Below are 27,252 nucleotides of genomic sequence, written 5' to 3'. Positions count from 1 at the left end.
AAAAGAAAAGGAGAAGGAAGAATAGAGAGGTAAGGTATGGAAAGGAAAGGAAAGGGGCGCAAGGGTATGGTTGTACAATATTGAATGTATATGTATATATGTATAAGTATGTATAAGTATAAGTATAAGTGATTGAATAGGACTATGACATGGTAGTAGTTGTGAATTGATGGTGCATCATCGGTAGCATGTTTGTCTGTTGTTGTTGTTGTTGTTGTTGCTGCTGTTGAAGTTGTTGTTGAAGTTGTTGTTGATTGATTGACATTTGCTGTTGTTGCATCATCATTGTTGTTGTTTGTGGAAACTGTTGTTGTGACAGTTGTTGTTGAAACTTGTTATAATATAGTTGAGGGGGGAACTGTGGAGTTGGGGGAGCATAGTTCTCCTTGTTGACAATGTTGCCCCAGATGTTGGTGATAAACTGTTGATCGTTGCCATACTGACAGAGACGGACTGAGCATGCCAGGACACGAATCAGAAGGATGGCCTCTTGTCGCGGTGATAGGATGTCGGAGAATGCCACCAGAGTGTCCTCGAGGAGTGTCCTCTGCTTGATGAAGTTCCTCTTGAGCTGCTCAAGCTTGCGAGTGAACTCCAGTATCTCTGAGATGTCCACCTTGGACATCAACGCCTCGGCATCATCGAATTGCTTGATGCTCATACCGTTGATGGTTTCGTAGCCACCTGGATTGCTGTTGGTGGCGGCCATCTTGAGAATACGATCCTTGGTAGGCGCCACGACCACCTTGCTGAGGTAAAACTCCTTGACCATCTTGTCCAGACGCTCACGCTCCCCCCGCAGCTCAATGTCCGCCTGCCAGTGAGATGTTCGAAGTTGGCGGATAGCGGCAGACTGCTGATCGTTGATCTGCGCGTCAATGATGAACTGGGACCACCACGAGTCGGATGCAGGACTGCTGACAAATGAGATCATCGGGTTCTCGAGGCCGGGCACGTAGCCAAGCACGGCCAGCTTGGCCTGTGTGTAGGGGTGCACCATCTTCTCGATCTCACGCTCAATGAGTGCGTGGCGCTTGTCCATCGACAGATGGAACACTTGAAGAAGATACACCAGGGCCTTCTCATCATTCTTCTTGATGGCCAGGTCGAGTTGGATGACGATCTGCTTGTCCTCCATCAACATAGTCAGGAAGGCGGGGTCGGGCTTCATGATCTCCACGATGCCTCCCTTCTTGAGTGTGAGGTTCTCCTTCTTGAGTTGGTCGTGCTCTAAGGCCAACATGGCAAGCTTGTCCTCAATCTCGCGCATGTACTCCTTCTTCCTCAATCGGTAGTTCCTGCTGGCAAGGTTCTGACTGGCTCTATTCTTGTTCTTCTTCTCACGCTCGCGATCCGAGTCACTATCACTGTCGTCCATGTCCTCCTTTGCCTCTCTGGCCTCCCTTGCCTCTCTGGACTCCTTCGACTCCTTTGGTTCCTTTGGCTCCTTTGACTTGCTGGACTTGGTCGGTCTCTCTGGTGATCCATTTGTCGATGATGGAGCACTGATTGTCTGCTGAGTGGTCCCTGCGGCAGTAGGCGTTGCGAGAGGGGAGACTGAGCCGGGCGAGGGCGGTCGAAGCTGGAGCTTTGGAATCGTCAATGTTTGTTGTGATTGTTGTAGTGGCTGAGACAGCAGCTGAGAGGAGGTGGATGAATGTAACAGTGGGGAGGACAGTGGATGCAGTCCTGGCGATGAGTGTGGAAGTGTGGGAGCTGGAGACGACTGGCCATTGAATGATGACGAGGCGGATAGATAGATTTGTGGCGTTGGTGTAGACGAGTGTGATAGGTGCAGTGGAGTCGTGGACTGCTGAGGAGACCGTGATGGTGTTGGAGTTGGTGTCATTGTATTTGGAGTTGGTGATGGTGTCAAGGTCACTGGCGTCTGCAATGGAAGATGTTGCAACTGTTGTTGGATCTGTTGGAAGATATGTTGATGATAATGTTGTGGAGCATTAAGCTGTTGTTGTAATTGTTGTTGTAATTGTTGCTGTTGCTGCTGTTGCTGTTGTTGCTGTTGTTGCTGTTGTTGTTGCGGTAGTGGCTGTGGTTGGTATTGTGCGGGTAGTGATTGGGTGGGCATTCCAAGAATGGTTGGCATCTGACTGTTTGGATTGGACAATTGAAGTTGTTGATGTTGTTGTTGTTGTTGCAACTGTTGTTGTTGTTGTTGTATTAACTGTTGCTGTTGTTGATTCTGTTGTTGTTGATGTTGTAACTTCTGGTACAATGATGCCAACAATTGTTGATCACCTGGCAACAGAGGTGATATTTGTTGGAAGAATGTATCCATTGTCTTTTCCATTTGTTATTGTTGTAATGTAATAGTAATAATAATGTAATAATATAATAGTAATGTTAATGATGGTACAATATTAAGATGATTGATTGATTGATTGAATGACCAGACAATAGTCTTCCACAATATTAATATATTAATACAACTTTGAGATGTATATCTCCAATCTTATTATTATCCTTGGTTGTTAATACTACTCTGATATAAGGTACAGAAAGTTAATTAACTATTATTAATTGATTTAGAATATGTACAGGTTGTTGATGTCCCTACGCACAATCAAACAAACAAACAAAGAAACAAAAACACAGGGAATGGGAATGAATGGTGCAATAGAGGGGGCAAGACCCAAGACCCTACCCTTACCCTACCCCTATCCTACACTTCTTGGTTGGTTAATGAAATGGTGCACTCGGTTATGAAATGTGCGTGAATATACTACCACACTTGTTTGATGACAACTCCAACAAACATACAAACAAAGAAACAACGTGGTTAATTAAGGAAGGGGGCTATAATGAATGAATGATATAGTTTGTACACGTTGGGTTGCCCCATTGACAGGGGTGCTTGGGCCAGTTTCGGCGTCGATTCACACTTCAATCACAAGTCGAGCATGTCACCAATTCTAAAAATAAATTGTTTCGACCGACTGGTCCAAACTGACCCTTTCGTTGGTGGTGATTGATTGACTGGTGACCAGTCATTCAGACAGGCAGACAGACAACCAATGATCATGATCATTGGTGCAGATATTTGCTTTGTGCAAATGCGTTGTTGTTGTTGTGTGAGGTGCGTTGATGATGTTGTTGAACAAGAAGCCAAGCTTTGATTACTTTACTTGCTTGCCTGGGTTGTGCTATGTTGTGTTGTTTGTGTTTGTGTTTCTGTCTTTGAATGATTTACCTGGTTTGCCTGGATGGCTGGCAGGATAGCTGGCTGGTTGGCTGATTTAAAAGGATAATAACAAGGGCAGGCCATCCAGCCAGAAACACAGATGTAGGTGGGGGTATGAATTTGTGTTTAAGTTGTGATTGTGCCAAGAGCTCGAGGTATGGATTGCACCTTACTTCGATCACAATGATATGAATAAGTGTGTTGTGCGTAGATCTGTTGAATCACTACTTGAGTGATCCATCCAGGCATTCTTTGTTTATGTGCGTGTGAAAGTGTACACAAGTGATCGTGATTGATTGAGTGATGGAATGTATGTGATTGAGGGAAGACCAAAGAAATGTGGAGATACAATCAGGTGGTTGATGTCTTTGTTGTTATACATGTTGTATGTAATCCTTACCAATTGTTATTGTCCAAGTTACTGTCGATGGTGGTGGTGCCTTGGTTGATGGGTTGGAGGTTGGAAGTTGGAGGTTGGATGTTGGAAGTTGTAAGTTGTAAGTTGTAAGTTATATATGTTTAAGAGTGATAAGTGATGTGATGATTGAATGATTGATTACTATAACTCTTATCCTGTAGAGAAGTCTATTTATAATCTAAGTGAATGAAGAGTTGTATGTTCCTTTTATACTACTACTTGTGAGTTGTGATGATTGATGTTCGATGCCAGAATGTAAAGGTAAGGTAAGGTAGGGTAAGGTTGGGTTGGGAAGGGGCAGGGCCAGGGTAACATTGAATGAATGAGTCAATGAATAAAGGTGAAGTGGTGGTGGTATGAGGTTGTGTTAATTCATTTGATTGGAGCCTAGAAGAGTCGGAAGCGGTGTTGGTCAATCTTAATGTCCTTCCTACCTCTTGTTCTATTTTATTAAAATTGTGTGAATGACATTGTAGAGTCATACTCTCTACCAACCATCGATTCCATCAACTATAATACTGATCATGCTCCCTCTCCTGCTCCTCATCCCCTTTGGTTGTCCGCTCCTCCTCCGCTCCGATCCTCCACTCTGGCAAACAAACAAACAAACACCCATCGCCAACTTACTGCGCTGGTTTGGTTACTCTGGATTGGCTGAGTGTTGTTGTTTGTTCACCTTACCTTGAACATGTGTTCTTTGTCGTCTGCTTGCTTTGACACAACTCAATCATTTCTCTCCTTTTTGGAGGCCTAACCCCTACGCCCCAACCCCACAATGTTGGCCGTTGCGTCCGTCGAGAGTCATCTGTGGTGGGAAGCAGCAAATGTGTTGTTGACTGACCCACAACCAAGAATACCCCCAGACGAATGAAAGTGATTGACTGGTGGGTGTCATATGACTTTCGGACTTTTGATTGATTGATTGATTGTAAGAAGTGTAAGTCAGTAAGTAAGTAAGTATCCAATTTCTCAAAAGTTATATATAACTCAGCTTCCATGATGTTGGTTTGTTTGATTAGACCAAGAACTACAACCACGTATTCATTCATTCATACACTCTTCGCACATTCCCAATCAAGATCGGTTGGTTGGTTGTCGATCTCTCTCTCTCTTGGGTTGTTGTTAATCTACAAGCCGGTATCATTCATTTCTTTCATTCATTCATTCATTCATTCATTCATTCATTCATTCATTCAATAAGCCCATAAGACGATATTTATTCATTCGGTCGATACTTCACTCACTCTTTGAATAAAGTTATAAATAAGTAGTAGACTGCCCAACCCCTGTTTGACACTATCCAGGGATTGATATTTGCACTGAAGGGTAAAGGAAGAGGCCTTACCATAATCGTGTGCGTATGTGTTGGGTGATGGGACTCGTTTGCTGGTTCGGTACCTCTTGTCCCCGTTGTACTATGATGATGATGTATCAGTCGGCCAGCCTAGGGTAAGTTGTCGCCACAGTAAGCGAAGATTCGACTGTCCCGTCATCTAGAGTCAAACAAAGTTTGTCCATGGAATGACACATCACGTCAACCACTTCCCTCTTGAGGCCCCGTATTATTATAATACAAATAAGCTTAGTTATATCAATCACACAATCAATCTAATATCCAATCATTCTTCCATAGATTCAATCATTCAATCAATCAACCAATCAATCTTGAGTAAGTAGTAAATAGTAATACCTAGTATATAGTAGTACGTGGTAGACTATGAACATCAAGTTCCTTCGCCGAACAATGGAAGGTTGTGGTGTTATTGGTCGAACGACACTCTGATCTGACAACCCCGGTTATCACTACTTACGGGGGAAGATCAGATTCATCTTCCACATCGGATATCATCATAATCCAAAGTCAGTTAGTGTATTGTCATTGTGTAACAATGAGATTAACATAACCTAACGTTGGGAGGAGTGTGTAGTAAGTAACCTTGGACAACGATATCATATGGTTGAGGTCCATTCATTCATTCATTCATTCATTGTATCTATCTTTCTAATCACTACTATTATCTCTCTATCTCTTCTTGGATTCATAAGATAGTGACCAGGTCACGGCATTGGTGGGCTGGGCACCACGAGTGAATGTGTACACAATCATTATATGTTTGAGAAGCTTGTGATAATCAGATTGTAATTGGAACTACAGTTCCTAAGACGAACTAACTTATGAGTTATTGTTGGTACAACCTTGTCTCATGGTCACCCAGGTATGATTGTTTGATAAAAATACCCTTCGTGTGTGGGTCACAGCTGCACCTGATCACTTTGGTGATCGCTTCTTGGCCCAAAACTTGTGATTTTTTGATCAATTTTTTTTTGACGTCATTGACATTTATGATTTTAGATGGTACGTCACTTGTTGATTCGTTGTATCCTTCGAGCCGTTATCGATATAAAAGTATCTACCCTGCCATCTTGGTGTTACTTTCAATCATTCAATCATTCAATCATTCAATCACTCAATCAATCAATCTATACATAAATCATACAAAATACATAATATAATATATATTTGTAAACAAATATGCAAAGAAGAGTTAGTATTGGTTCAGAGAGTGATGGATCATCTTCTGATGATGATGCTCCAAAGGTAGTGGTGACAGCCAAGACTACCCGTCTTGGTTTGGCCATTGCCAAGAACAATAACAACAACAACAATTCTAAAATCAAAGAATTGTTGCAAGATTTAGAAGAGAGCGCCAACAATGATGAGATTAGTGAGAAGAGTGATGATAGTGCCAGTGACGAGGAGGGTCCAAAGCAACCAGCTGCTGGCCGTACCCAAACCAGAATCCAGGTCAACCTCAGCAAGGTCAGGCCACCACATCAACAGGCGCCAAAGAAGCCAGCTGACCCAGATACAGAGAGTGAGAGTGAGAGCGAGAGTGGTGATGTCGCTGCTCCAAACACTGCCAACAATAATGTTATTATTGATTTCAACAAGGAACCTGATCGTACTGGTGGCGGTCTATTCCGTAATCCTCACACTGATGGCGAGAATCAGAGCGATGATTGGTCCAAACTCCAAAACGAAAGAAAGGTGGCCGAAATCATGGCCGCTGCCAACTCGCAACCAGACAAAGAGCCCATGCATCAAGGAATGTTCCAATGTCAGCACACAAACGATGAAGGTCATGTCAAGCCATGGTAAGTCGTCAGTCAATCATCAATCATTCAGGAATGAATCCAGCCCTCCAGGGACCATCCCACCACTCACACACGCTCACCCAAATCAATCAAATAACAGGGAGTCAAAATACATTGACTTGTCCAAGGGTGGCATGATCATGAGGGAGTCAGCTGATGATAGGATTATTAGAAGTAATATCCATCTCTATGATATTGTATTCTTTGAACTGGCCACCGATCAGATCACCCCAGAGCATGCCTTTGTCGTCAAGTTGAGAACTCGTTACAAGACCACATGGACCATCATCCTGGACTCCAAGGCCACACTCGACTATTGGACCGAACTGATCAACACTAACAAGGGCAGGATGTCTGAGGAGGATTGGGAGAAGCCTGCGCCCGTCGCCGCACCCTACCGTCCCCCCGCCAAATCAGCCTACACTCTCAAGACCTTCTTTGCCAACCGACGTATGTTTGGTGAGATGTGGATGGTATGGCTGTTCTTTGCCTACACCGCCATGCTGGCAATCCTCATCGCGCTACTCTGGACACTCTATGTCGCGCCCCTTAAGGATATGAAGACACAGAGCACTCAATGTTATGTCAACTCTCAAGAGTAAGTAGTGTTGCCATGTGTGCATGTGTTCATCAGCTCATAGGCTAACCATCTATCCATCCACAGGGCAAAGTACTTGTACAAGCAGAACTATAACTTGGAGATGAGCGTCACTTACACATTGGTTCCAGACAACTGGACTGTCACACATGTGATGAATCAGTACTGTGGAGGCTCGCAATGTCCAAGCTACATGGTCAGCCACTATCCTTTGCACCAGTTCACCAAATGCTACTACGATATCCACGACACATCGTTCGTATACTTTGAGCTTGGTCCACTGTTGAACAGGAGATACGCCATCACCTTTGGTGTCTGGGGAGGTGTCCTCGCTCCATGGGTCATCTTCATTCTTACCATGTTGTAAGTGTTGTTTGTCCATCAATCCATTCAATCATCATTCATTCATTCATACTTACATTCATTCAATCATTCATTCGATATAGTATGGTGCGTCGCAAATGGTTCAAGAGAGTCATCAAGAACTCTTGTGGTTGTGGAGAGGCATGATCAAGGTCGCGATGATGTGACGCCAAGCGGATGGAAGGAACGGAAGTAGTAGCCGCGTCTCAAAAGAGAGATTGAATGTAACAATATATCCAATAATTACAATGTTGCCCCATATCATATCTGTATTCTTTTCAAAGTATTCTTCTGTTGCTGCTGTTGTTGCTGCTGTTGTTGCCGCATGTTTGCATCGTTCGAACGATTATTTATCCTTCAGACTATATCCCTTTCCACCAAATGCAACATAATTGCCCTTTGTTGGAGTTGTTGAAAGGTTTGCAGCTGATGGAGAGGTACTGGGGAGAGGAGACTTGGGAGATGTGCCCAGCCTTGGTGGCGTGGATGATTTGCCATCGAGTCGGTTGCCAGAGCCCGCGAATGCCTTGAACTTGTTCTTCTCCTCCTCGTCAGAGTCCTCCTCTTCTTCTTCGTCGTCATCAGTCTTCTTGGAGCCTGGGATGGCCTTTGATGTGGAGCTGCCAAATGTGAGACCAGTGGATGTTGATGTTGTGGCTGGCTTTGGTTCAGTGACCTCTTTCGAGTCCATTGCCGGTGCAAAGTCCACCGATACATCAGCCTCCACAATTGAAATTGCATGTGATTGTCCATCTGGCTTGATATCCAGCACTCTAAGTGTGTATTTGTTCTTGTTGTACTCAATGACAAAGTCCTCAGACTTGGTCATCGCAGAGAATGATCGAAGTGCGCTTTCCAGGCTGGACATTGTCGTGTCAAGTTAGTCAGTAAGTTGGTGTGATCTGGGCAGGGGATGCGCTAGACATCACTACTTACACAGCCTTTGGATTGGAGATCTCAAGGAAGGACTGGGTATGTGGCTGAATACGCAGGAAGTTACCCAATGGCAATAGAGCGCTCTTGATTTTCAAGTTGTCATTGTCGTTCAGACGAAGATTGTTCATCATCCACTTGGGCATATAGCAGACACCCTCCTCAGCAGTGAACTCCAACACACCACAATGTGATGATCGATGACTCTTTGGATTGGATATCTCAAACATCATTGGGTATTGTATGTTCAAGCGAGCTGTATCAAGTAAGTTAGTATATGTTGGTGTGTATTTCGTGTCTGTCTGTGTCTGTCTGTGTCTGAGCAGTAAGTATACTTACTAAGCTTGTTCAAAACGCTAACTGGTAGCAATACTATTGAATAGTTAGTATGTGTCAATCAATCAATGAATCATATTATACACATACTCTTTCCACCCTGCTCAAGATTGGGTCTGCCCGAGAGCGATATATTCATAACATTGAAGGTCTGTTCGAACTTGCCAGCTCCAGCGGCCATAGGAATTCCAAAGTTCTATCATTGATCACCATGATAATGTTAGAATTGAACCTGTTCATTCATTCAATCAATCAATCAATCAATCAATCAATCAATCAATCAATATACATACCATTCTTTATATAATATGTATAATATGATAAATAGAATATGTATAATAATATGTATTATTTGTATGTAGTATGTATGTCTTTGATAACAGTAATAATGATAGGAGTAAATTGAGAATGAAGTGTTGTTGGGGAGTGAAGTGATTCATCAACAACACTTTAATTGCCAGTTTGAACTTCGCAACCCAAACTTTATTCAAAGAATGTTCTAAGTCATCGATGGGAGTGTCATGCTATCACATTTGGATTGATGTCCATTCAACTGAATTCTAGAAGAGACAATATAAACTATAATGACATGAACAAGTTGATGTCAATGACTCAATCGATCAATCCAATCTTCAGTTGGACAAAGACAACCCAATCCAATCAAAAGAATCGAACCAAATCTTATCTCATTCATTCATTCACTCACCCAACATCAAACCCACCATTTATCATAAATGTCAAAGGTCACCAATGTAGTTAATGAATAAAGGAGGACATATCTCGTACATTTAAACATTATTCATACACACACTACCAAACAGATAATACTCGATATATCTATAAATATTAACCTCATCATTAAACAATGTCATCAGCTTCAACAGGCAAACTTACTTCACACTTTGAGAACGTATGTTCAGATGACGACCTTCATTCATTGATAGATTGAATGGAAGACTGACATCTACCTACCTCTAATTAGGAGATACAAAAGCAGGTCGTTCCACCACCTGGTAAGAAGGAGAGAGTTTGGACACCACATAGTGATGATCAATACCAGAGACAAACCGTTGTCAAGGCTACTGGCAAGCCCGCCGGTCCACCCCCACCCAAGAAGTCAATCTCAGACCTTCCCTAAAACCATCACTCAACCAACTACAACACAAACAGGTAGCTGTACATTAAAACGACGATCTTTCTCAACAACATCAATCTCGGACCTTTGCCATGCAATAGGGGATACAAGGCTACCCCGTATCTTTGACATTGTCCTAACCCTAGGCTGACTTGGGTTAGGGTATGTCAATAATTATCTTGGCTCCATCACATAGGAGCCGTCAGTACCATGGTTGGTTGTTATCTTTGGTTCCAAAAACACAATCAGTGTCGGCCATCGACCGATTCAATGGTCTTGATTCCATCAATAAGTCCGATCTGTGACTTCTTCTTTGTGTGTGTGTGGGGGTGTTTGTTCGTGGAGAGACAAGTGAGAGTGTCTCTGGAACACTTGAGTCCTGAATGCTTTGATTTTTAATTATTTTGATATGATTTGGGATGAATCTTGGCTGTATCCACTGACTTTGTGTATGAATGTGTGTGAAGGAAAGAAGTCTCAAGATACTTTGTCAAACTCTCAAAGTTAGGTAGTAGTTTACTCAATTCTTATTCATATCCAAATATATATATATTTATACATATATACATATATATTATATACATTTATAAATACAATAATGAAGACTATATTGTTCGCAATTGTCTTGTTGGTTACTTTGTTCTTAGCAAGCTCTGAGTCCAAATATACCAAGGGACACCTCAGCACCAGCTCCAACTGGCACTATGTCGACAAGTTCTGTTTCAGTGCTAATCGTATTGGTATGTTTGACTGACATCAGCCAGCTCCACGATCAATCAAATCAAATATATATATATCGATATCGGAGTTGTCACTAACTAGGTCACTCAATAAATCAATCATTCAAATCGATCGATCGATCAATCAATCAAACAGCAAATGGAACATTGACAATCAAGGCAACATCAAACAACCCAAACATTTCATTGATCGCTTATGATGATGTTCAGGGATCATGGTTCGCCGTGTACAAGTCACATTTGAGTTGCCAAGAGAGAGTCAACCTCGGCAATAAACTCGGCAGCGTAAACTTCAATGGCACCGCCGTCACAATTCAAGTGCTGGACGCCATGCGTCCACATTATTGGTACGTGGTCGCCGTCGATTGTTCAGGCAACTCGCTCAACATGGACTACGAGTTCACCTGGCTCAACGCCGGCAACATCTGGAAGCGCCAGTTCTCCAACGATGACCAAGGTCTCGAGCAGATGTACCTCACCTACTTCTGGTTCTTCCTCCTCCTCGCTGTCTACAGCTGTTACTCTGGTTGGGTTCTCACCACCACCAAGTCATACCACCCAGTAAGTTAGTTAGTTTGTTAGTTGTTGGTTGATGGACATGGACATGGACCTGGACCCTGGACCTTGGACTAACACAATCATTCACAAACACAACAGATTGTTAAGTTATTGACCATCTCTGTCGTGTTGGAGTTCCTGTCAGTGTTCATACTCTTGATTCACTATGGTGCCTATTCACATGATGGTGTCGGAGCCAAGGGTCTCCTTGGATTTGGTGAATGTAAGTTTGATTGATTAGGCTGATTGAACGATTGAATGGACCTGGAAATTGACTGACCAACTGACTCAATCAATCAATCCCAATATTTTAGTGCTCGACTTGGCATCACAGTTGACATTCATTATGTTGTTGATCCTTATTGCAAAGGGTTGGGCCATCTCTAGGATCACGATCGAGGAGAAGCCAATCATTCTTGGAGTGATGGGTGTGTTGTCTGCATTGTACTTGATCATGTTCATTTGGTACAAGGCTGGCCAGGACCCCGCCTCCACCGTCTACATGTACGACACAGTGCCAGGCATCCTGCTGCTGGTGGCACGCTCCCTGGCCATGGTCTGGTTCATGTGGTGCGGCTACAACACCTACATGGAGGAGAACCATCCAGCCAAGCGCAAGTTCTACGTCTACTTTGGCGTGTGCTTCTCCCTCTGGTTCCTGGCTCTGCCATTCATCTGCATCATTGCGTCGGCCGTCGACCCATGGGTCCGCCAGAAGGCTGTCCTTGCCATGTATGTCACCTTCAACTTCCTGGCTCTCGTCGGAATGTCCGTTCTCCTTTCGCCACAACGTGCCAGTGACTACTTCACCATCTCTGGACGTGTTGACACTGCTGGCTCCCTCCCATACGAGTCCATCTAAACCAATTCATCATCATCATTATCGTCCATCCCTTTTTTGAATCATCTATCCTCAGCATTGTTGTATTCAATCATTCAATCATTCAATCAACCAATCAAACATTATACATGTATACCAACTACCTACCAAACAAACAATAAAGAGAGGATAGAGATAAAAGACAACAACATTAAAGTTCATCCATGCATTCATTCATTCATTCATTCGAGACAACCAAGTCTATCTCCTTTCTTGCCGCGTAATCCTTCGGCCTCGACTCACATCGCATCACAAAGTCTGTAAGTTACTACTCTACACTGATTGTGTGTAATCAAAGTCGGATTCGTACTTTCAAGTGGATTGATTCGAAATTGATACTATCGATCTAGATCGTGTGTTGTTGATGATTCATCAACATCTAAATATATATATGTGTTTGTTGATACAGATACAAGTAAGTTGTTCTTGTTGTACTGTTATCCTTGAATTAGTTGGCAACTCAACTGACTGACTTGCCAAGTTCGAAAGATCCATCACCTCCATCATCACCCCATCTTTGCCTGACTCGTTGAAAGAAAGAATACCAAAGTGGGCAAAATGAGTCACAAGATGTGTGGGTTCCCAGATCACAGCTAAAAACTCCTCGTTTTCAATCGATGAGTCATCTCACAAGTTAACTTCTGACTTCAACCTCAACAACAAAAAGTCAACAACTGTCTGTGTTGTTTGTTGTTGTGTCTCGATCATTCATTCATTCATTCACTTGTAATACTTATTTTTGTACATACATATCAATAGAATAGATTGTTATAATATAATATTATATATATCATATATTATTATTATTATCATTCGTTCACTCTTTATAAAGAATTGGAATTTTGAACATCTTCAAATATTTAATCAATCAATCACTTCAATCAAATCAAATCAAACAAAACAAATCAATCAAATATATACATACGAAAGCGACTTTATATATATATACATACATATATATAAATGGTTAAATATCATATAGAAGGTCTTGACGATGTTAGAGTCGAAGAGAGCAGGAGAAAGAATGGAAGCAACAGTTTGCCACCAGTGGAGGTTGAATCATTCTTTGCAAAGTTGAAGGAGAACTTTGAAGACCCGCTCATTCACATCTTGTGCGTGGCATTGGTGATCACCGTGCTGCTCGCCTGCTTTGGCTACGCCGAATGGTTCGAAGGCTTTGGCATTGCCAGTGCCGTCTTCCTGGCGACATTCGTCGCCACGTACAGCGAGTACAAGAACGAAGCCTCCTTCCAGGAGCTCCAGGAGAAAGCGTCCAAGATCAAGTGCAACGTCTTCCGCAACGGCAACCACGTACAGCACATCTACGCCTACGACGTGGTCGTCGGTGACTTTGTCCTGCTGCAGGCTGGCGACAAGATCCCCGCAGACGGCAAGCTGGTCGCAGGCGAGCTGCACGTCAACCAGTCCACGCTGAACGGCGAGTCGGCCCTCGAGAAGAAGTCGATCGCGCCCCTCAACTACAGCCCTGAGAACAAGCACAGCTTCCTCGATCAGCACCTGTGTTTCCGCGGCAGCGTCGTCGAGGACGGCGAGGGTGTGATGCTGGTCGACACAGTCGGCGCACACACTGTCTATGGTGAGCTGGCTGTCGAGCTGGCTCAGGCTGACGAGCGCGAGTCCCCCCTGCAGATCAAGCTGAGCAAGCTGGCCGACAACATCTCCACGTTGGGCTACATTGGCGCCTGTTTCATCGTGCTGTCCTTCCTCTTCAAGCAGGTCGTAATGGACAACCACTACTCGCTCTCAGAGATCCAGACCTACATCGCCAACTACCCCCTGCTCATCAAGGACGTTGTCAACTCGGTCACCCTGGCCATCATTATCATCGTCGTCGCCGTTCCTGAAGGTCTGCCCATGATGATTGCCATCGTGCTCTCGCTCAACATGCGCAAGCTGCTCAAGGCCAACGTGTTGGTGCGCAAGCTGCTCGGTATTGAGACAGCCGGCTCGCTCGACATCCTCTTTGTCGACAAGACAGGCACGATCACCAAGGGACAGTTCATTGCGAGGACATTTATCAGCGGAAGTGGAACCACGTACAAGGGCTTCAACCAGATCCCTCAGGAGCTGCGCGACGTCTTCTCCTTCTCAGTTCGCGAGTCCACCTCGTCCGTCATTGACGAGGATGGTCAGATTGTCGGTGGAAATGCCTCAGACAAGGCCTTGCTCCACTTCCTCGACAGGCCATCACTCTTGAAGGACTACAACGTCAAGATCCTGAAGGAGGTGCTCTTCAACTCTGAACGCAAGTACTCTGCCGCATTGATGAGCGTACCATTCCAAGGTGGCGCCTCTGGTTCTCCACCAAGCGGTATCTTGAAGTAAGTTACATGTAGCCTCATGCATGCATCACCTGAACAAGTAATACTAAACATATCTTCTTCTCCTTCCCTTTCACTTAGGTGTTCATCCAAGCATATTGATGACTTTGAGATCACCTGCCTCAAGGGTGCCCCAGAGATCATCATCAATCACTGCACCAGCCACTTTAACGAGGACGGTCATATTGAGCCAATCCCAAGCATCAACCAGCTCGTCAATGAGATCAACAGACTGTCCGAGCAAGGCATCAGAGTCATTGCTGTGGCCGTGTCCAAGGAGCCATTGGTCGATGTTGCCAGATTGCCAAAGAACATGATCTTGGTCGGTGTCGTTGGTGTCTACGATGAGATTCGCGAGGAGTCGCGTAGCGCCATCCAACAGGCTACCGGCGCAGGCATCCAGGTTGTGATGATCACCGGAGACAAGCGCGAGACTGCCATCTCTGTGGCCCACCAGATTGGACTGATTGCTCACGGCGAGGAGTACAACCCAGGCGTTGTGCTGACCTCCCAAGAGGTTGGACAGTTGTCGTTCGAGCAGCTTAGAGAGTCGATTCCACAGCTGCGCGTCGTTGCTCGTGCCCTCCCAAGAGACAAGACTCGCTTCGTCCAGGTTGCCCAGGCGATGCACAAGGTTGTTGGAATGACTGGTGACGGTGTCAACGACTCTGCCGCCCTCAAGCACGCCGACGTTGGATTTGCGATGGGTAGTGGAAGCGAGGTCTCCAAAGAGGCTGCCGACATTGTCATTTTGGACGACAACTTTGCCTCGATCACCCAGGCCGTTCTCTATGGCCGTACCATCTACAAGTCGATCCAGAAGTTCATCGTCTTCCAGTCGACCATCAATGTTGCCTCTACCCTGATCGTCTTCCTCGGACCATTCATGGGCATCGATTTCCCACTGACACTGATACAACTGCTCTGGGTCAACCTGGTCATGGACACTCTTGCTGCTTTGGCATTCGGAGGCGAGCCAGCACTCGAGCGTTACATGAAGAACAAGCCAACAAAGAGAGATCAAGATATCATTACACCAAGGTATGTTGTGACAACCACAATGATGATAAAGAGTACAACTGACTAACTAACAAACACTCATTCAATCAAACTAGAATGTGGATGGCTATTCTCAGCGGAGGACCATTCATTTGGGCTATGTCTGTAGCTTTCTTGACCAACGACAACGTGGAGGCATACTTCACACGCAATGGAATCCCATCGGAGCCAGCATTCCTCACTGCCTTCTTTGCCTTCTTCATCTTCTTGGCCGTGATCAACGCCTTCAACGTCAGAACACACAAGCTGAACCTGTTTGAGCACATCTTGGAGAACAAGGGCTTCATCATCGTTGTGTTGTTCATCTTTGTCGTCCAGATTGTGTTCACCTACATTGGAGGCCGTGTCCTGCGTACGGTTGGACTGGAGCTCAACGAGTGGGTGGCCATCATAGCCGCGTCGCTCACCATCATCCCCTTCGATCTGGTGCGCAAGACCATCAGCCACTCTGTGCTGCACTACACTACCTCCAGCCGAGCAAAGAAGAGCGACTAGTCAATCAATCAAATCAAACTGTGAGACATATGTATGTGGGACAAGTTTTTATCCATCCTATCCCATTCCAACAACGCGAGTTGAAATAAACAAACAGACATCAAAACGAACATGATCATACCTATATATCTTGCTTAAGAGATAAAAGTAATACAACTTATTTGATTGATTGATTGATTGAATTGATAAGATTGTTGATTTATTTGTTATGGATATGGATTGGTCCTTCATATGAGGACTCGAACGAACGAACACGCTTGACTGGGCTAGGCATGGCTGGAAGCTTAATGGGTGGCACTGCCAATGATCTGGGCAATCTTCTTGGCGTTCTTCTTGTGCATGGCCTCACCCTTGGTGTCGTGCAGTCTTCTGTCTCTTTCCTTCTCCTCGAGGGACCTCAGGAGGTTATCACGTCCGCCAGAAGCTTTGATGAAGGCGGATATCTGCTTGGCGATCTTCTTGGCGTTGGACTGGCCTCTGGTGTCGGTGACTCTTCTCTTTCTCTCCTTCTCCTCAGCTTGGATCTCCTGGAGAGCAGGCACCTTGTAGAACTTCTGGGATGATGAGCGCTTCAATGGATGTGGGTTGAGGTGGATGGTCTTGAAGTTGGCCTTGAGCAAACCAGACACCTTGAGGGCATTCTTCTTGGCTTCGGCTTGTCCGGCCTTGTCCTTGATTCTTCTCTGTCTCTCTTGTTCCTCGACGGTGCCAGTGAGTCTGAGATGCGACTGATGCTGGTTGCCAACTGGTCTCTTGCCGGCCTTGCACACCATGTCCGACACCTTCTTGGCAAGCTTCTTGGCCTCCATCTGTCCTCTCTTGTCCTTCACACGTCTATCTCTCTCCTTCTCCTCCAGAGCGGCACATGGGTTGCGTCTGAGTGGGATGGCGGACTTTTTGGCATGACCCAGTGAGCCACCAGATGCTGGCTTCTTTCCACTCTTCATGACCAAGTCGGACACCTTCTTGGCATTCTTCTTGGCCTCCATCTGACCTCTCTTGTCCTTCATACGTCTGTCTCTCTCCTTCTCCTCCTGAGCAACAGCCTGGCTGGCCTTAAAGTTGGGCTTGAAGGTGGACTGCATGGGCTTGGTCTGCAGAGCGGCGATTGGCTTGATGCCACTCATGATGAGGATGTCCGAGACCATACCAGCGTTCTTCTTGGCCTCAGTCTGACCGCGCTTGTCTCTGATTCTTCTGTTCTTCTCATTATCAGCGAGCAGGGTGGCCTGGCTTGGCTTCTTGAGCAGTCTCTCGAACCTCTTGGCTGGGGTGAAGGCTGGTGTCTGCTTGATTCCAGACTTAAGGATGAGACCACTGACCAACTTGGCGTTCTTCTTGGCATCCATCTGACCCTTCTTGTCCTTCAATCTCCTGTTCCTCTCGGTCTCCTCAAGCTGAGCCAAGTGCTGCTTGTTGTTGCCATGACCGTGATGGTTCCTGTGTCCATGGCCGTGGCTGTGGTTCTTGTGTGAGTGCGACTTGGGCTGATGGACCTTGGCGGGCTGGACACCACTCTTGACGATCAAGTCCGAGACCTTCTTGGCGTTCTTCTTGGCCTGGAGCTGTCCGGCCTTGTCCTTCACACGTCTGTCTCTCTCCTTGTCCTCAAGGGCGGCAATTGGACTGGCCTTGGTGGACTTGATTGGCTTGGCGGAAGAGGAGGACTTGTGTGGGTGGACCTTCATCTGGCTGAACTTGGATGGCTGCTTGGCTGCTGGCACTGGGTGAAGCTTGACACCACCCTTCTTGATCATGTCCGAGACCTTCTTGGCATTCTTCTTGGCATCCATCTGACCAGCCTTGTCCTTGACACGTCTGTCTCTCTCCTTATCCTCAAGAGCAGCGGTTGGGCTGACCTTGCTGATTGGCTTGGCAGAGGACGAGGACTTGTGTGGGTGGACCTTCATCTGACTGAACTTGGATGGTTGCTTGGTTCTTGGCACAGGGTTAAGCTTGACACCACCCTTCTTGATCATGTCCGAGACCTTCTTGGCATTCTTCTTGGCCTGGAGCTGTCCAACCTTGTCCTTCACACGTCTTTCTCTCTCCTTGTCCTCGAGGGCGGCAGTTGGGCTGGCCTTGATTGGCTTGATTGACATCATGCGTGGGTGGACCTTGAGTTGGCTGAACTTGGATGGTTGCTTAGTCTGGTGCACTGGAGATTGTGGCACACCACCCTTCTTGATCATGTCCGAGACCTTCTTGGCGTTCTTCTTGGCAGCTAGCTGACCAGCCTTGTCCTTGACACGTCTGTCTCTCTCCTTGTCCTCAAGAGCAGCGGTTGGGCTTGCCTTGGTAGGCTTGATGGACATCTTGTGTGGGTGGACCTTGAGCTGGCTGAACTTGGATGGCTGCTTGGCCTGGTGCACTGGAGACTGTGGCACGCCACCCTTCTTGATCATCTCTGAAACCTTCTTGGCATTCTTCTTGGCGTCCATCTGTCCCTTCTTGTCCTTAAGTCTTCTGTCTCTCTCCTTCTCCTCGGCAGCACTCTTGATGGCCGCTGTTGGCTTGCGTCCACTCTTGAGCACAAGACCAGACACCTTCTTGGCGAGGTTCTTGGCGTCCATCTGTCCCTTCTTGTCGCTCATTCTTCTCTTTCTCTCGTTCTCCTCGAGGTTGGCAGTGGCCTTGAACGATGGGTTGTTGGCACGCTCGACGCCGCCATTGCCAATCTTGATCTTGAAACTGTTCTTGTTCTGACTCTTGACAGGGACGGAGCCAGATGTGCCCTTGGTCTCTGGGAGCTTGGTCTTCTTGAGACCCTTGACACCCTTGGATGCCAAGACCATGACAGAGACACGCTTGGCGGTGTTCATGGCCTGCATCTGCTTCTTCTTGTCACCAGTACGATCCTTGCGCTCCTTCTCCTCGAGGTCCTGGGTGAGCTTGCGTGACACACACTTGTTGAGACCGGATGGCTTGATGCCAGCCTTCTTGACGAGGGCCGACACCTTCTTGGCAAGCTGCTTGCGCTGCTGCTCACCCTTGGTGTCCTTGATACGACGCTCACGCTCTTGACGCTCGGCCTTAGTGGAGAGCTTGCGGCTCTCATCTGATGCGGCCTCCATCTCCTCCTCAATCTCATTGAGACGTCTGGCCCTCTCCTGCTCCTCCTCAATGACGGTACCCATACGGCCAAACAATGCCTTGGACTTGGACAGCATTGGGTCGTTCTCCTCCATTCTTCTCTTTCTCTCACGCTCCTCAGCCTCAATGACTGTGCGTCGGCTGACATGCTCCTCGCGGCCGAGCAGTGAATAGTGTTGGGTGGTCTTGCCTCCCTTCTTTGGAATGGTAAGGGTCAAGACACCACCATGGAACTTTGCTTGGATTGATGAACCATCAATACCTTGAGTGATTGTGAAACAAATAATGAGTTAGTGAATGAGTTTGCATTTTAGTTTGTTGAATGAACATACCTTCTGGAAGTGCAACAGCACGATGGAATTCGCCACCAGAGTATCTCTCGCGACGATGGAATTTGGTCTGTGACTCACGGTGCACAGGTGTCTCTGGACGGTTGCCCTTGATGGACAGGAAACGTCCGTTGACCTGGACGTCCAAATCGTCCTTCTGGAAGCCTGGCAACTCAAGGATGATCTGATAGGTCTTATTGTTCTCGCAGACGTCCATTCTAGGCTTCCAACCCCAGTCCGTTGTGGTACTGGGTTGTTGAGCAGAGTTGGTCCAATTCTTGAGCGACTCGCCCAAGTTGGCCAGCTCCTCAAGTGGATGTGCTAACCAGTTACTCATCTTTGTAATTATTAATTAATTAATTATTAATGGAGATAGGATAAATAATAATTATTATTAATTTGATTACTGATTGATTGATTGATTGATTGTTGGATAATTGACAACAACAATATTATGATGAAGTTGTGTATATATTATGGAATGATTATTAACTCTATGTTACGAGTATGTGTGTGTTTGTGGATAAAGGGTAGTTTACGAATGAGTATGAGCTCACTTTCCCCTTTGGTTAATGGTAATAGGTGGTCTTGGGGAATACAGGTGGTGGTAGTGGATATCTATTAATATCTTTGACTATATATGTATACAAACAACAAACAACAATTAGAGGCGATGGATGGATATATTGGGTGAAGTGAAAGGATGAAGGATGAATGGTTTGGTTTGGTTGTCCAAATGCAAATGAATGACAAGTGTTGTCCGACTCTTGTAGAACATAAATGTTCATTGCCATCCATCCATCCGTCCATCCTTTCCACTCACTACAGTTCAGTCGCAAACACCTGATATTGCAGACTACGTCATCCAACACCTGCTCTACCACTCATTCTCCTTGTCAATCTCACTTGAATCACACACACACCAACACACAAAGACAAGTTCACAACAATCTCTTCATAGTGTGTGTATGGGGGAAATCTCCAGAGAGCTCTGGCGATGTCCCCGCATACATACATTCATACATACACCCATTCATTTCATACCACCACATTGTGAACACACAACACACATGACAATCGATTGACACACAAAGAGAGAGTATTGTCCAGATGTCATAATGCCAATGAATGAATGAAATGCTTAATTCCATAATTGGTAGTGAGAGAGAATGCAAGAGATAGAGAGAATGAATGCTGCTTATTTACTGAATTGGAAGTGTGTAGAAATAGTGGTGGTCGTGATGATTGGTCATTGTCCAGAGGACAACATCTGTTGTTGTTGTAGTTGTTGTTCTGACTTATTATTTGAACGTGTTGATGATTCAATTCCGATCAACAACCCTGCCTTACCTTGATATTGGTATACCAATATCATGTTGATGATGATGTTATAATACTCACAACAACAACAACAACAACAACACAGTGATAATCAATAATTCATGTGACTGAACCTAAGTTGATAACTTGTTGATAATGAATGAGTAAGGTAGGAGTGACTAGTGAGTGAGTGTACAGATGATGATGATGTATGTGTTTGTCAACTAACAACAACAACAACTACAACATCAATAACAAAAGTGATAAAGCTGAAGTTGAAGTGCATTGATGTGATACAAATCACATATCATAGAAATGTGTAAGTGTATTAGAGTTGATGATGGTCGTTGGGTTGTCGATGGAGTTGTTTGATTGTCAATATCTATCTATGTTCGCTTTATCAAGGTGCTTGATCCTCGAACAATGGAATGGGTTCACAAGAATGGGAAATATATTTGTGAAGTTTATTATTTCATTTGAATGATTCAGTGACAGTAACTACAGATAGATAGACAGATAGAATGGAGAATGATAATAGTACAACTGCAGAGGCAGTTGGAGGAGTAGAGGCCATTGTTTTTGATGATGATATTTCATGTAATGTTCACAACAAGAGGAAGAAGATAATATGTATGAACTGCCAGTTGTTGTTGTGTACTCTGTGCATCGATGCACATCATGGTCACAAGATGAGTCATATCGATAATATAAGAGATCAGTTGGAGAGGAAGGACTATCAATCACTCTGGTGCACTCCAAGGTTGGAACATCTGTGGCGAACACTCAAACATTCTGCCACCAGTTATCAAAGGTTGGAGAAGGAACACAAGGATGTCAGCACTCATTTCGAAGAGCTATTCAAGTTGTTGATGGCTCAGGAGCACAAGGTCAAGTCACCAATCAATGCACAGATGTCGACCATTCAACAATTGATCAACGACATCACCGATGAGATCATGTTTGTATATTCAACGCGCAACATGACTCCGTACACCAACGATCATCTGAACAAGAATGATGAATGTAAAATCGAACAACTCTCAACTTTGATCGAGTCGATATCTAAATGTGACTCTATTGAGCAGTTTGTGGACATCAACAACAACAACAAGACATCGGTTGCTAGAGACGACTGGGATGGTGACAATGACGAATCTTTGCCCCCCCACGAAACTCAATGACAATGAGCTGTTGTTGCTGATCAAGAACCACGTCAAACGTATTAATCAAAAGCCATATTCCAAGGGTCCTCTGTTTGAGACCTATCGTGTCGATGTTGATGTTGGGCTGCTCAATGACATCAAGATGCAGATCGAGTCATGCTTTGACCTCGGCTATAAGAGGGTCAATTACTTTGTCTCAATGCGTCCCAACATCTTCCAATATTTCCACCTTCAAGAGGCCACTTGGAGAGGGATCAAGGATCCATTCCAAAAAAATATGACCTATGTCAACCCAACCTTCGTCTATGCCCGTGGTAGTATCTATTTGTTTGGACTTGGGGAAGGAAAGACAGTGTGCGCCAGATACTCCTTCGGAGACAAGAAGAGCTACTACTACGAAATTCATGACATCGCTGGAGACTCATATGTTTCCGCTTGCTTCGATGGCAGCCGCAACATCTACCTTCTTGGAGGATCCATTGACCATAAGCTATTTAACCGAGTGGATTGCTTCGATATAACCACCAAGAAGACGAGACTGGTTACAAACCTGGTCAACATCAGGAACTATCCACCTCCACACACATACTATCACAACAACTTGGTCTACATTGTTGGTGCAAAAACAAACTTTACAATGGCTCGGTCACTGGTATCATTCGATGTCGTTAATCATGTGACCACCGTGGAGCACATTCTACCAGAGATCACCGGAAGGATAATGAGTTGTTTCGATGGCCAAGACCGGATCTTCTTCAAGGAAAAAGAGACAATCATCACCTATTCATTGGCCAACAAGGATGCGGGGAAATATGCATCAAAGTGTCCCGTCGATGGACATCTTGTGTACGATCCTGCCACAGATGGTATCCTTATCCTTGGTGGCATGTCCAAGAACTTCAGACATTCAATCAAAGACGACATTTGGACACAGATCGTTGACAATGACAAAACAGTTGACCGACTAAAGAATAGTGGATGTTTGGTTCGTGGCTAGTCCTTGTTTGGTTGCCGCAAAGGTACAATATCGACCGGTCGACATGTATAATGATAATCAATGATGGCCACGAATACCTGTAATAAATATATACTTGAACGAATGATGACCAAATCGGGCATTATTTGTTTGGAACCCCCAAATCGATTTACAACATTGTTTGTTCATTCACACCATTCATTGTTCATTCATTCATTCATTCATTACATATATGAGATAATAAAGAGAGAAAGATAGAGAGAGAGAATGAATAATATTAATTATGTAACAATTGTTGAAGATGACACTAATGCACATGCCTACTGTGATGACAGTTTAAACTGTCAGATACATCACAAGAGGAAGAAGTTAATATGTTTAGACTGCCAGTTGTTGATGTGTACACTGTGTATCGATGCACATCACAGTCACAAGATGAGTCATATCGACAATATAAGGGATCAGTTGGATAGGAAGGACTATCAATCACTCTGGTTCACACCAAGGCTGGAGCATCTGTGGCGAACACTCAAACAATGTGCAATCAGCTATCAATCATTGGAGAGGGAGCACAAGGATGTCAGTAATCATTTCGAACAGCTATTCAAGTTGTTGATGGCTCAGGAGCATAAGCTCAAGACACCGATCAATTCACAGATGTCACACATTCAATCGACAATCAATGAGATCACCGATGAGATCATGTTTGTAAATGCAACACGCAACATGACCGCATACACCGCCAATGACGAGATTAATGGGAGCAAAGAACATCTATCAGCGCTCATCTCATCGATATCCTCGTGTCACTCAATCGAACAGTTTATCTACAACCAATCAGCAACGATCTCCAATGACAACATTGTTGTCTATGACAATTTCAATGGCAATGACTCTTACCGCACGAAGCTCAATGACAATGAACTGTTGTTGCTGATCACGAGGCACGTCAAACACATCAGTCAATCGCAGTATCACAAGGAGTCTCTGTTTGAAACATGTCGTGTCGATATTGATGTTGCCCTGTTCATGGACATCAAGATGCAGATCGAGTCATGCTTTGTCCTGCTTGACAGCGACACACAGAGGAAGAACAATCACTTTGTTTGTCTAAAGAGCTCTCAAGTCTGTCATTACAACCTCGGTGCGCCGAATTGGAAGACGATCAGAGAAACATTCCCAAGACCAATCGAGGCATCCCCCACAACTTTGGTCTATTCTCGTGGCAGTATCTATTCGTTTGGATTGGTGGACGGACAGACAGTGTGCGCAAGGTACTCCTTCTGTGACAGGAGGGCATTCTACTACGACATCAAGGCTTTCGCTGGAGAAAAATACGTCTCTGCCTGCTACGATGGCAGTCGCAACATCTACCTACTTGGAGGCGCAACTGAACAGAGGAAATTTAACCGAGTGGATTGCTTCGATATCACCACAAAGAGGATAAAGTTGGTTGGATATATGGACAGCGTCAAGAACAACCCACCTCCACTGACATACTTCCGTAACAACTTGATCTACGTTGTTGGAGCGCTGAGTAATTCGATGGCTCGGACAATGGCTACTTTCGACGTTGAGAATCTTATCACGACAATTGAAATCAGTCTACCAGGCAGTATCACTGGTGCGATAATGAGTTGTTTCGATGGCCTCGACCGGATCTTCTACAAGGACCGCGACTCTATCAAAACCTATTCGATGAGCAACAAGGGCACAACTAGATATGCATCAAAGTGTCCTGTCGATGGAAATCTGGTGTATGATCCTACAACAGATGGTATCCTTGTCATTGGTGGCAAGTCCAAGAACTTCCGACATTCAATCAAAGATGACACTTGGACACAAATCAATGACAATGATCTATCAACAAATCGCTTAAGATATGGTGGATGTTTGATTCGTGTCTGATTGGAAACGACTCCAATCATCAATAAACAAAACTTTCCAGACTTTGTGAATGTCTGACTGATGATCAGATGTCAACCCCCTTCCTTCATCACAACTCCATCAATCACCTGATCAATCATTCAAATATGGAATCATTATCTCATTTAATACTACAACATATATTTAGAGAACTTGGTGACAATGTAGATGTCATATGCTTTGCTTTGACATGCAAGACTTTATACTCTAATCGATCAAAGTTAATGACTGTCAACTTGGCACCATCACTCAAGGGTACAGTGATCCCCATCTTGAAAGCAGCTCAGTCTATTGCAACAACAAACAGTCTATCAGATATCATCGCAATGAGCAACAACAACAACAATAACAATATGATCAGTCAATCAATAACATTCTCTAATGACTTTAATGAACAGATACCGATTGGACTGATCCCAACATCGGTCACTGTGATCAACTTTGGCAATTCCTTCAACCAGACCTTGCCCCAAGGCTCCCTTCCTCCAGGACTCACTGATGTCTCCTTTGGATACCATTTCAACCAACCATTAGACATTGGCTCATTGCCTTCAACCCTCATATCATGTCATTTTGGATCATCAGAGTATGATCAAGAGATCACTACAGACTGGCTACCTCAATCACTTCAAACACTCGGCTTTGGAGACAACTTTAATCAACCTCTCTCTGCACCATCCTCTTCCTCTTCTTCATCTCTTGTCTTGCCGCCTTCTCTTACTGTGCTCTCGCTTGGAGAGAACTTCAACCAACCACTTTCCAAGGACGCCCTACCTGTGACCATCAATTACTTGAGGTTCGGAAGAAAGTTCAATCATCCGCTATCTCCTGGTGTCATCCCTCATGGACTGAACTGGTTGATAATGGGCTCACAGTTCAATCATATCATCAAACCCGGGGATCTTCCAAGCTCTATCACAGTCTTCTCTCTCGGAAACTCATACAATCAGTTGTTTGAAGCAGGTGCACTTCCATCAAGTCTCCTCAGGTTGAGGATAATGGGACTCTACGACAAACAATTCATCCCTGGATGTTCACTCCCAAACTCGCTACAAGAGCTTACTGTTGGCCCAGCCTTTAATCAAGCCTTCATTCCAGGTTCTCTTCCATACTCATTTCAAACATTGAGGCTCTACGGAAACTACAATCATCCCTTTCCTCATGGAACATTGCCAGCATCTCTTACTGATCTTGTTCTGTCTGCTGTCAATCATCCAATCATCCCTGGACAGCTACCCGACAAACTTTTGTCGATATTCTTTGGACCATCCTTCGACCAACCCCTGGCACCAGGTTGCCTACCCTCATCAGTAACCAAAGTGAAGATGTCTCAATCATTCAACCAACCAATCGTCAAAGGTGTCTTGCCTCATTCGATCACTTGTCTAGACTTTGGATACATGTTCAACAAACCTCTGGATCCTGGTGTGTTACCTTCTGGCCTCTCTGAATTAAGTTTTGGACATTGGTTCGACATCAAGTTTGTTCATGGATCACTACCCACGACCCTTACCAGTATGACCTTTGGTGCATCTTTCAATCAACAATTGGATGAAGGTGTCCTACCCGACTCAATAACCATTCTCAACTTTGGAAAGAAGTACAATCAACCTTTCAAACCTGGAATGCTACCACGATCACTCTCCACTCTATCATTCTGTCAAGCATATGATCAACAATTATTGCCAGGCTCCATACCCCAATCACTAAGTGATCTTACCATCAATGCACAGAGTATTGGTGAACCATGTAAACTGCAGCCATTCCTAACTGAATGTCTCATGCGCCTAAGACTACACATCCCATCAGAGTATACTACATCACAGGTGGGATCTGCATCAATGCCATTCCTCCCCTACCATCCCAACATCCATACCTACACACTGCTCCAAGGTAGCATAGACATACACATCAGGATCTTGGACCAGCTTCACTCCCTAGTGCTGGACGAAATCCTACAAGGATACATTTGCAAGACATCAAGTATATTCAACACAAAAGAATACCCAATGTAATAAGTAATAAACAAGACTAATTGATTGATTGTTTGAGTGTATATATGAAAGGAGGAAAGGGATTATTATTATTTGTTAGGTAATAATAGACGAATGGAATAGAGTGTCGGGGTCTTGACACAGTTGATGTCGATATTGTTGTGTATGGCTTGGCTGTGGATTGATGTGTGTGCTCGTGGATGATGGTGATGATGGATGTGTAGTGGTGCATGTGATGT

At 44.7% G+C, this 27,252-nt stretch overlaps 10 protein-coding genes across 10 annotated transcripts; 7 read left to right on the top strand and 3 right to left on the bottom strand.

Moving 5' to 3' along the window:
• Positions 1 to 142: 142 nt before the first annotated feature.
• SAMD00019534_063690 (hypothetical protein) lies at positions 143 to 2,296 on the bottom strand (the record flags this gene model as incomplete). The annotated part of the gene is made up of 1 exon (XM_012898189.1): positions 143 to 2,296. One exon carries the CDS (start codon positions 2,294 to 2,296, stop codon positions 143 to 145), a length of 2,154 nt encoding a protein of 717 aa, XP_012753643.1.
• Positions 2,297 to 6,150: 3,854 nt separating this feature from the next.
• SAMD00019534_063680 (hypothetical protein) lies at positions 6,151 to 7,881 on the top strand (the record flags this gene model as incomplete). The annotated part of the gene is made up of 4 exons (XM_012898188.1): positions 6,151 to 6,773; positions 6,874 to 7,371; positions 7,438 to 7,734; positions 7,818 to 7,881. The coding sequence occupies 4 exons, from the start codon at positions 6,151 to 6,153 to the stop codon at positions 7,879 to 7,881; spliced, it is 1,482 nt and encodes a 493-aa protein (XP_012753642.1).
• A 202-nt stretch (positions 7,882 to 8,083) lies between these two features.
• On the bottom strand, positions 8,084 to 9,299 carry SAMD00019534_063670 (hypothetical protein; the record flags this gene model as incomplete). Its single annotated transcript, XM_012898187.1, has 5 exons — positions 8,084 to 8,594; positions 8,671 to 8,923; positions 9,007 to 9,039; positions 9,094 to 9,199; positions 9,297 to 9,299. Coding segments are annotated over 5 exons (906 nt in total), but the record flags the coding sequence as incomplete, so codon positions are not given.
• A 569-nt stretch (positions 9,300 to 9,868) lies between these two features.
• Positions 9,869 to 10,141, top strand: SAMD00019534_063660 (hypothetical protein; the record flags this gene model as incomplete). The annotated part of the gene is made up of 2 exons (XM_012898186.1): positions 9,869 to 9,913; positions 9,986 to 10,141. 2 exons carry the CDS (start codon positions 9,869 to 9,871, stop codon positions 10,139 to 10,141), a joined length of 201 nt encoding a protein of 66 aa, XP_012753640.1.
• Positions 10,142 to 10,736: 595 nt separating this feature from the next.
• On the top strand, positions 10,737 to 12,298 carry SAMD00019534_063650 (hypothetical protein; the record flags this gene model as incomplete). Its single annotated transcript, XM_012898185.1, has 4 exons — positions 10,737 to 10,878; positions 11,015 to 11,439; positions 11,536 to 11,659; positions 11,751 to 12,298. 4 exons carry the CDS (start codon positions 10,737 to 10,739, stop codon positions 12,296 to 12,298), a joined length of 1,239 nt encoding a protein of 412 aa, XP_012753639.1.
• Positions 12,299 to 13,279: 981 nt separating this feature from the next.
• SAMD00019534_063640 (hypothetical protein) lies at positions 13,280 to 16,212 on the top strand (the record flags this gene model as incomplete). The annotated part of the gene is made up of 3 exons (XM_012898184.1): positions 13,280 to 14,658; positions 14,740 to 15,699; positions 15,774 to 16,212. The coding sequence occupies 3 exons, from the start codon at positions 13,280 to 13,282 to the stop codon at positions 16,210 to 16,212; spliced, it is 2,778 nt and encodes a 925-aa protein (XP_012753638.1).
• Positions 16,213 to 16,496: 284 nt separating this feature from the next.
• SAMD00019534_063630 (hypothetical protein) lies at positions 16,497 to 19,971 on the bottom strand (the record flags this gene model as incomplete). Its single annotated transcript, XM_012898183.1, has 2 exons — positions 16,497 to 19,567; positions 19,638 to 19,971. 2 exons carry the CDS (start codon positions 19,969 to 19,971, stop codon positions 16,497 to 16,499), a joined length of 3,405 nt encoding a protein of 1,134 aa, XP_012753637.1.
• A 1,672-nt stretch (positions 19,972 to 21,643) lies between these two features.
• On the top strand, positions 21,644 to 22,135 carry SAMD00019534_063620 (hypothetical protein; the record flags this gene model as incomplete). Its single annotated transcript, XM_012898182.1, has 1 exon — positions 21,644 to 22,135. One exon carries the CDS (start codon positions 21,644 to 21,646, stop codon positions 22,133 to 22,135), a length of 492 nt encoding a protein of 163 aa, XP_012753636.1.
• Positions 22,136 to 22,394: 259 nt separating this feature from the next.
• Positions 22,395 to 23,114, top strand: SAMD00019534_063610 (hypothetical protein; the record flags this gene model as incomplete). The annotated part of the gene is made up of 1 exon (XM_012898181.1): positions 22,395 to 23,114. The coding sequence occupies one exon, from the start codon at positions 22,395 to 22,397 to the stop codon at positions 23,112 to 23,114; it is 720 nt and encodes a 239-aa protein (XP_012753635.1).
• A 414-nt stretch (positions 23,115 to 23,528) lies between these two features.
• SAMD00019534_063600 (hypothetical protein) lies at positions 23,529 to 27,034 on the top strand (the record flags this gene model as incomplete). The annotated part of the gene is made up of 2 exons (XM_012898180.1): positions 23,529 to 24,850; positions 25,168 to 27,034. 2 exons carry the CDS (start codon positions 23,529 to 23,531, stop codon positions 27,032 to 27,034), a joined length of 3,189 nt encoding a protein of 1,062 aa, XP_012753634.1.
• Positions 27,035 to 27,252: the final 218 nt, after the last annotated feature.

The sequence above is a fragment of the Acytostelium subglobosum genome, assembly GCF_000787575.1.
Source record: "Acytostelium subglobosum LB1 DNA, scaffold: scaffold12, whole genome shotgun sequence".
NCBI lineage: Eukaryota > Evosea > Eumycetozoa > Acytosteliales > Acytosteliaceae > Acytostelium > Acytostelium subglobosum.
The sequence above is the reverse complement of the archived record's forward strand: the minus strand, read 5'-3'. Positions and strand labels throughout refer to the sequence as shown.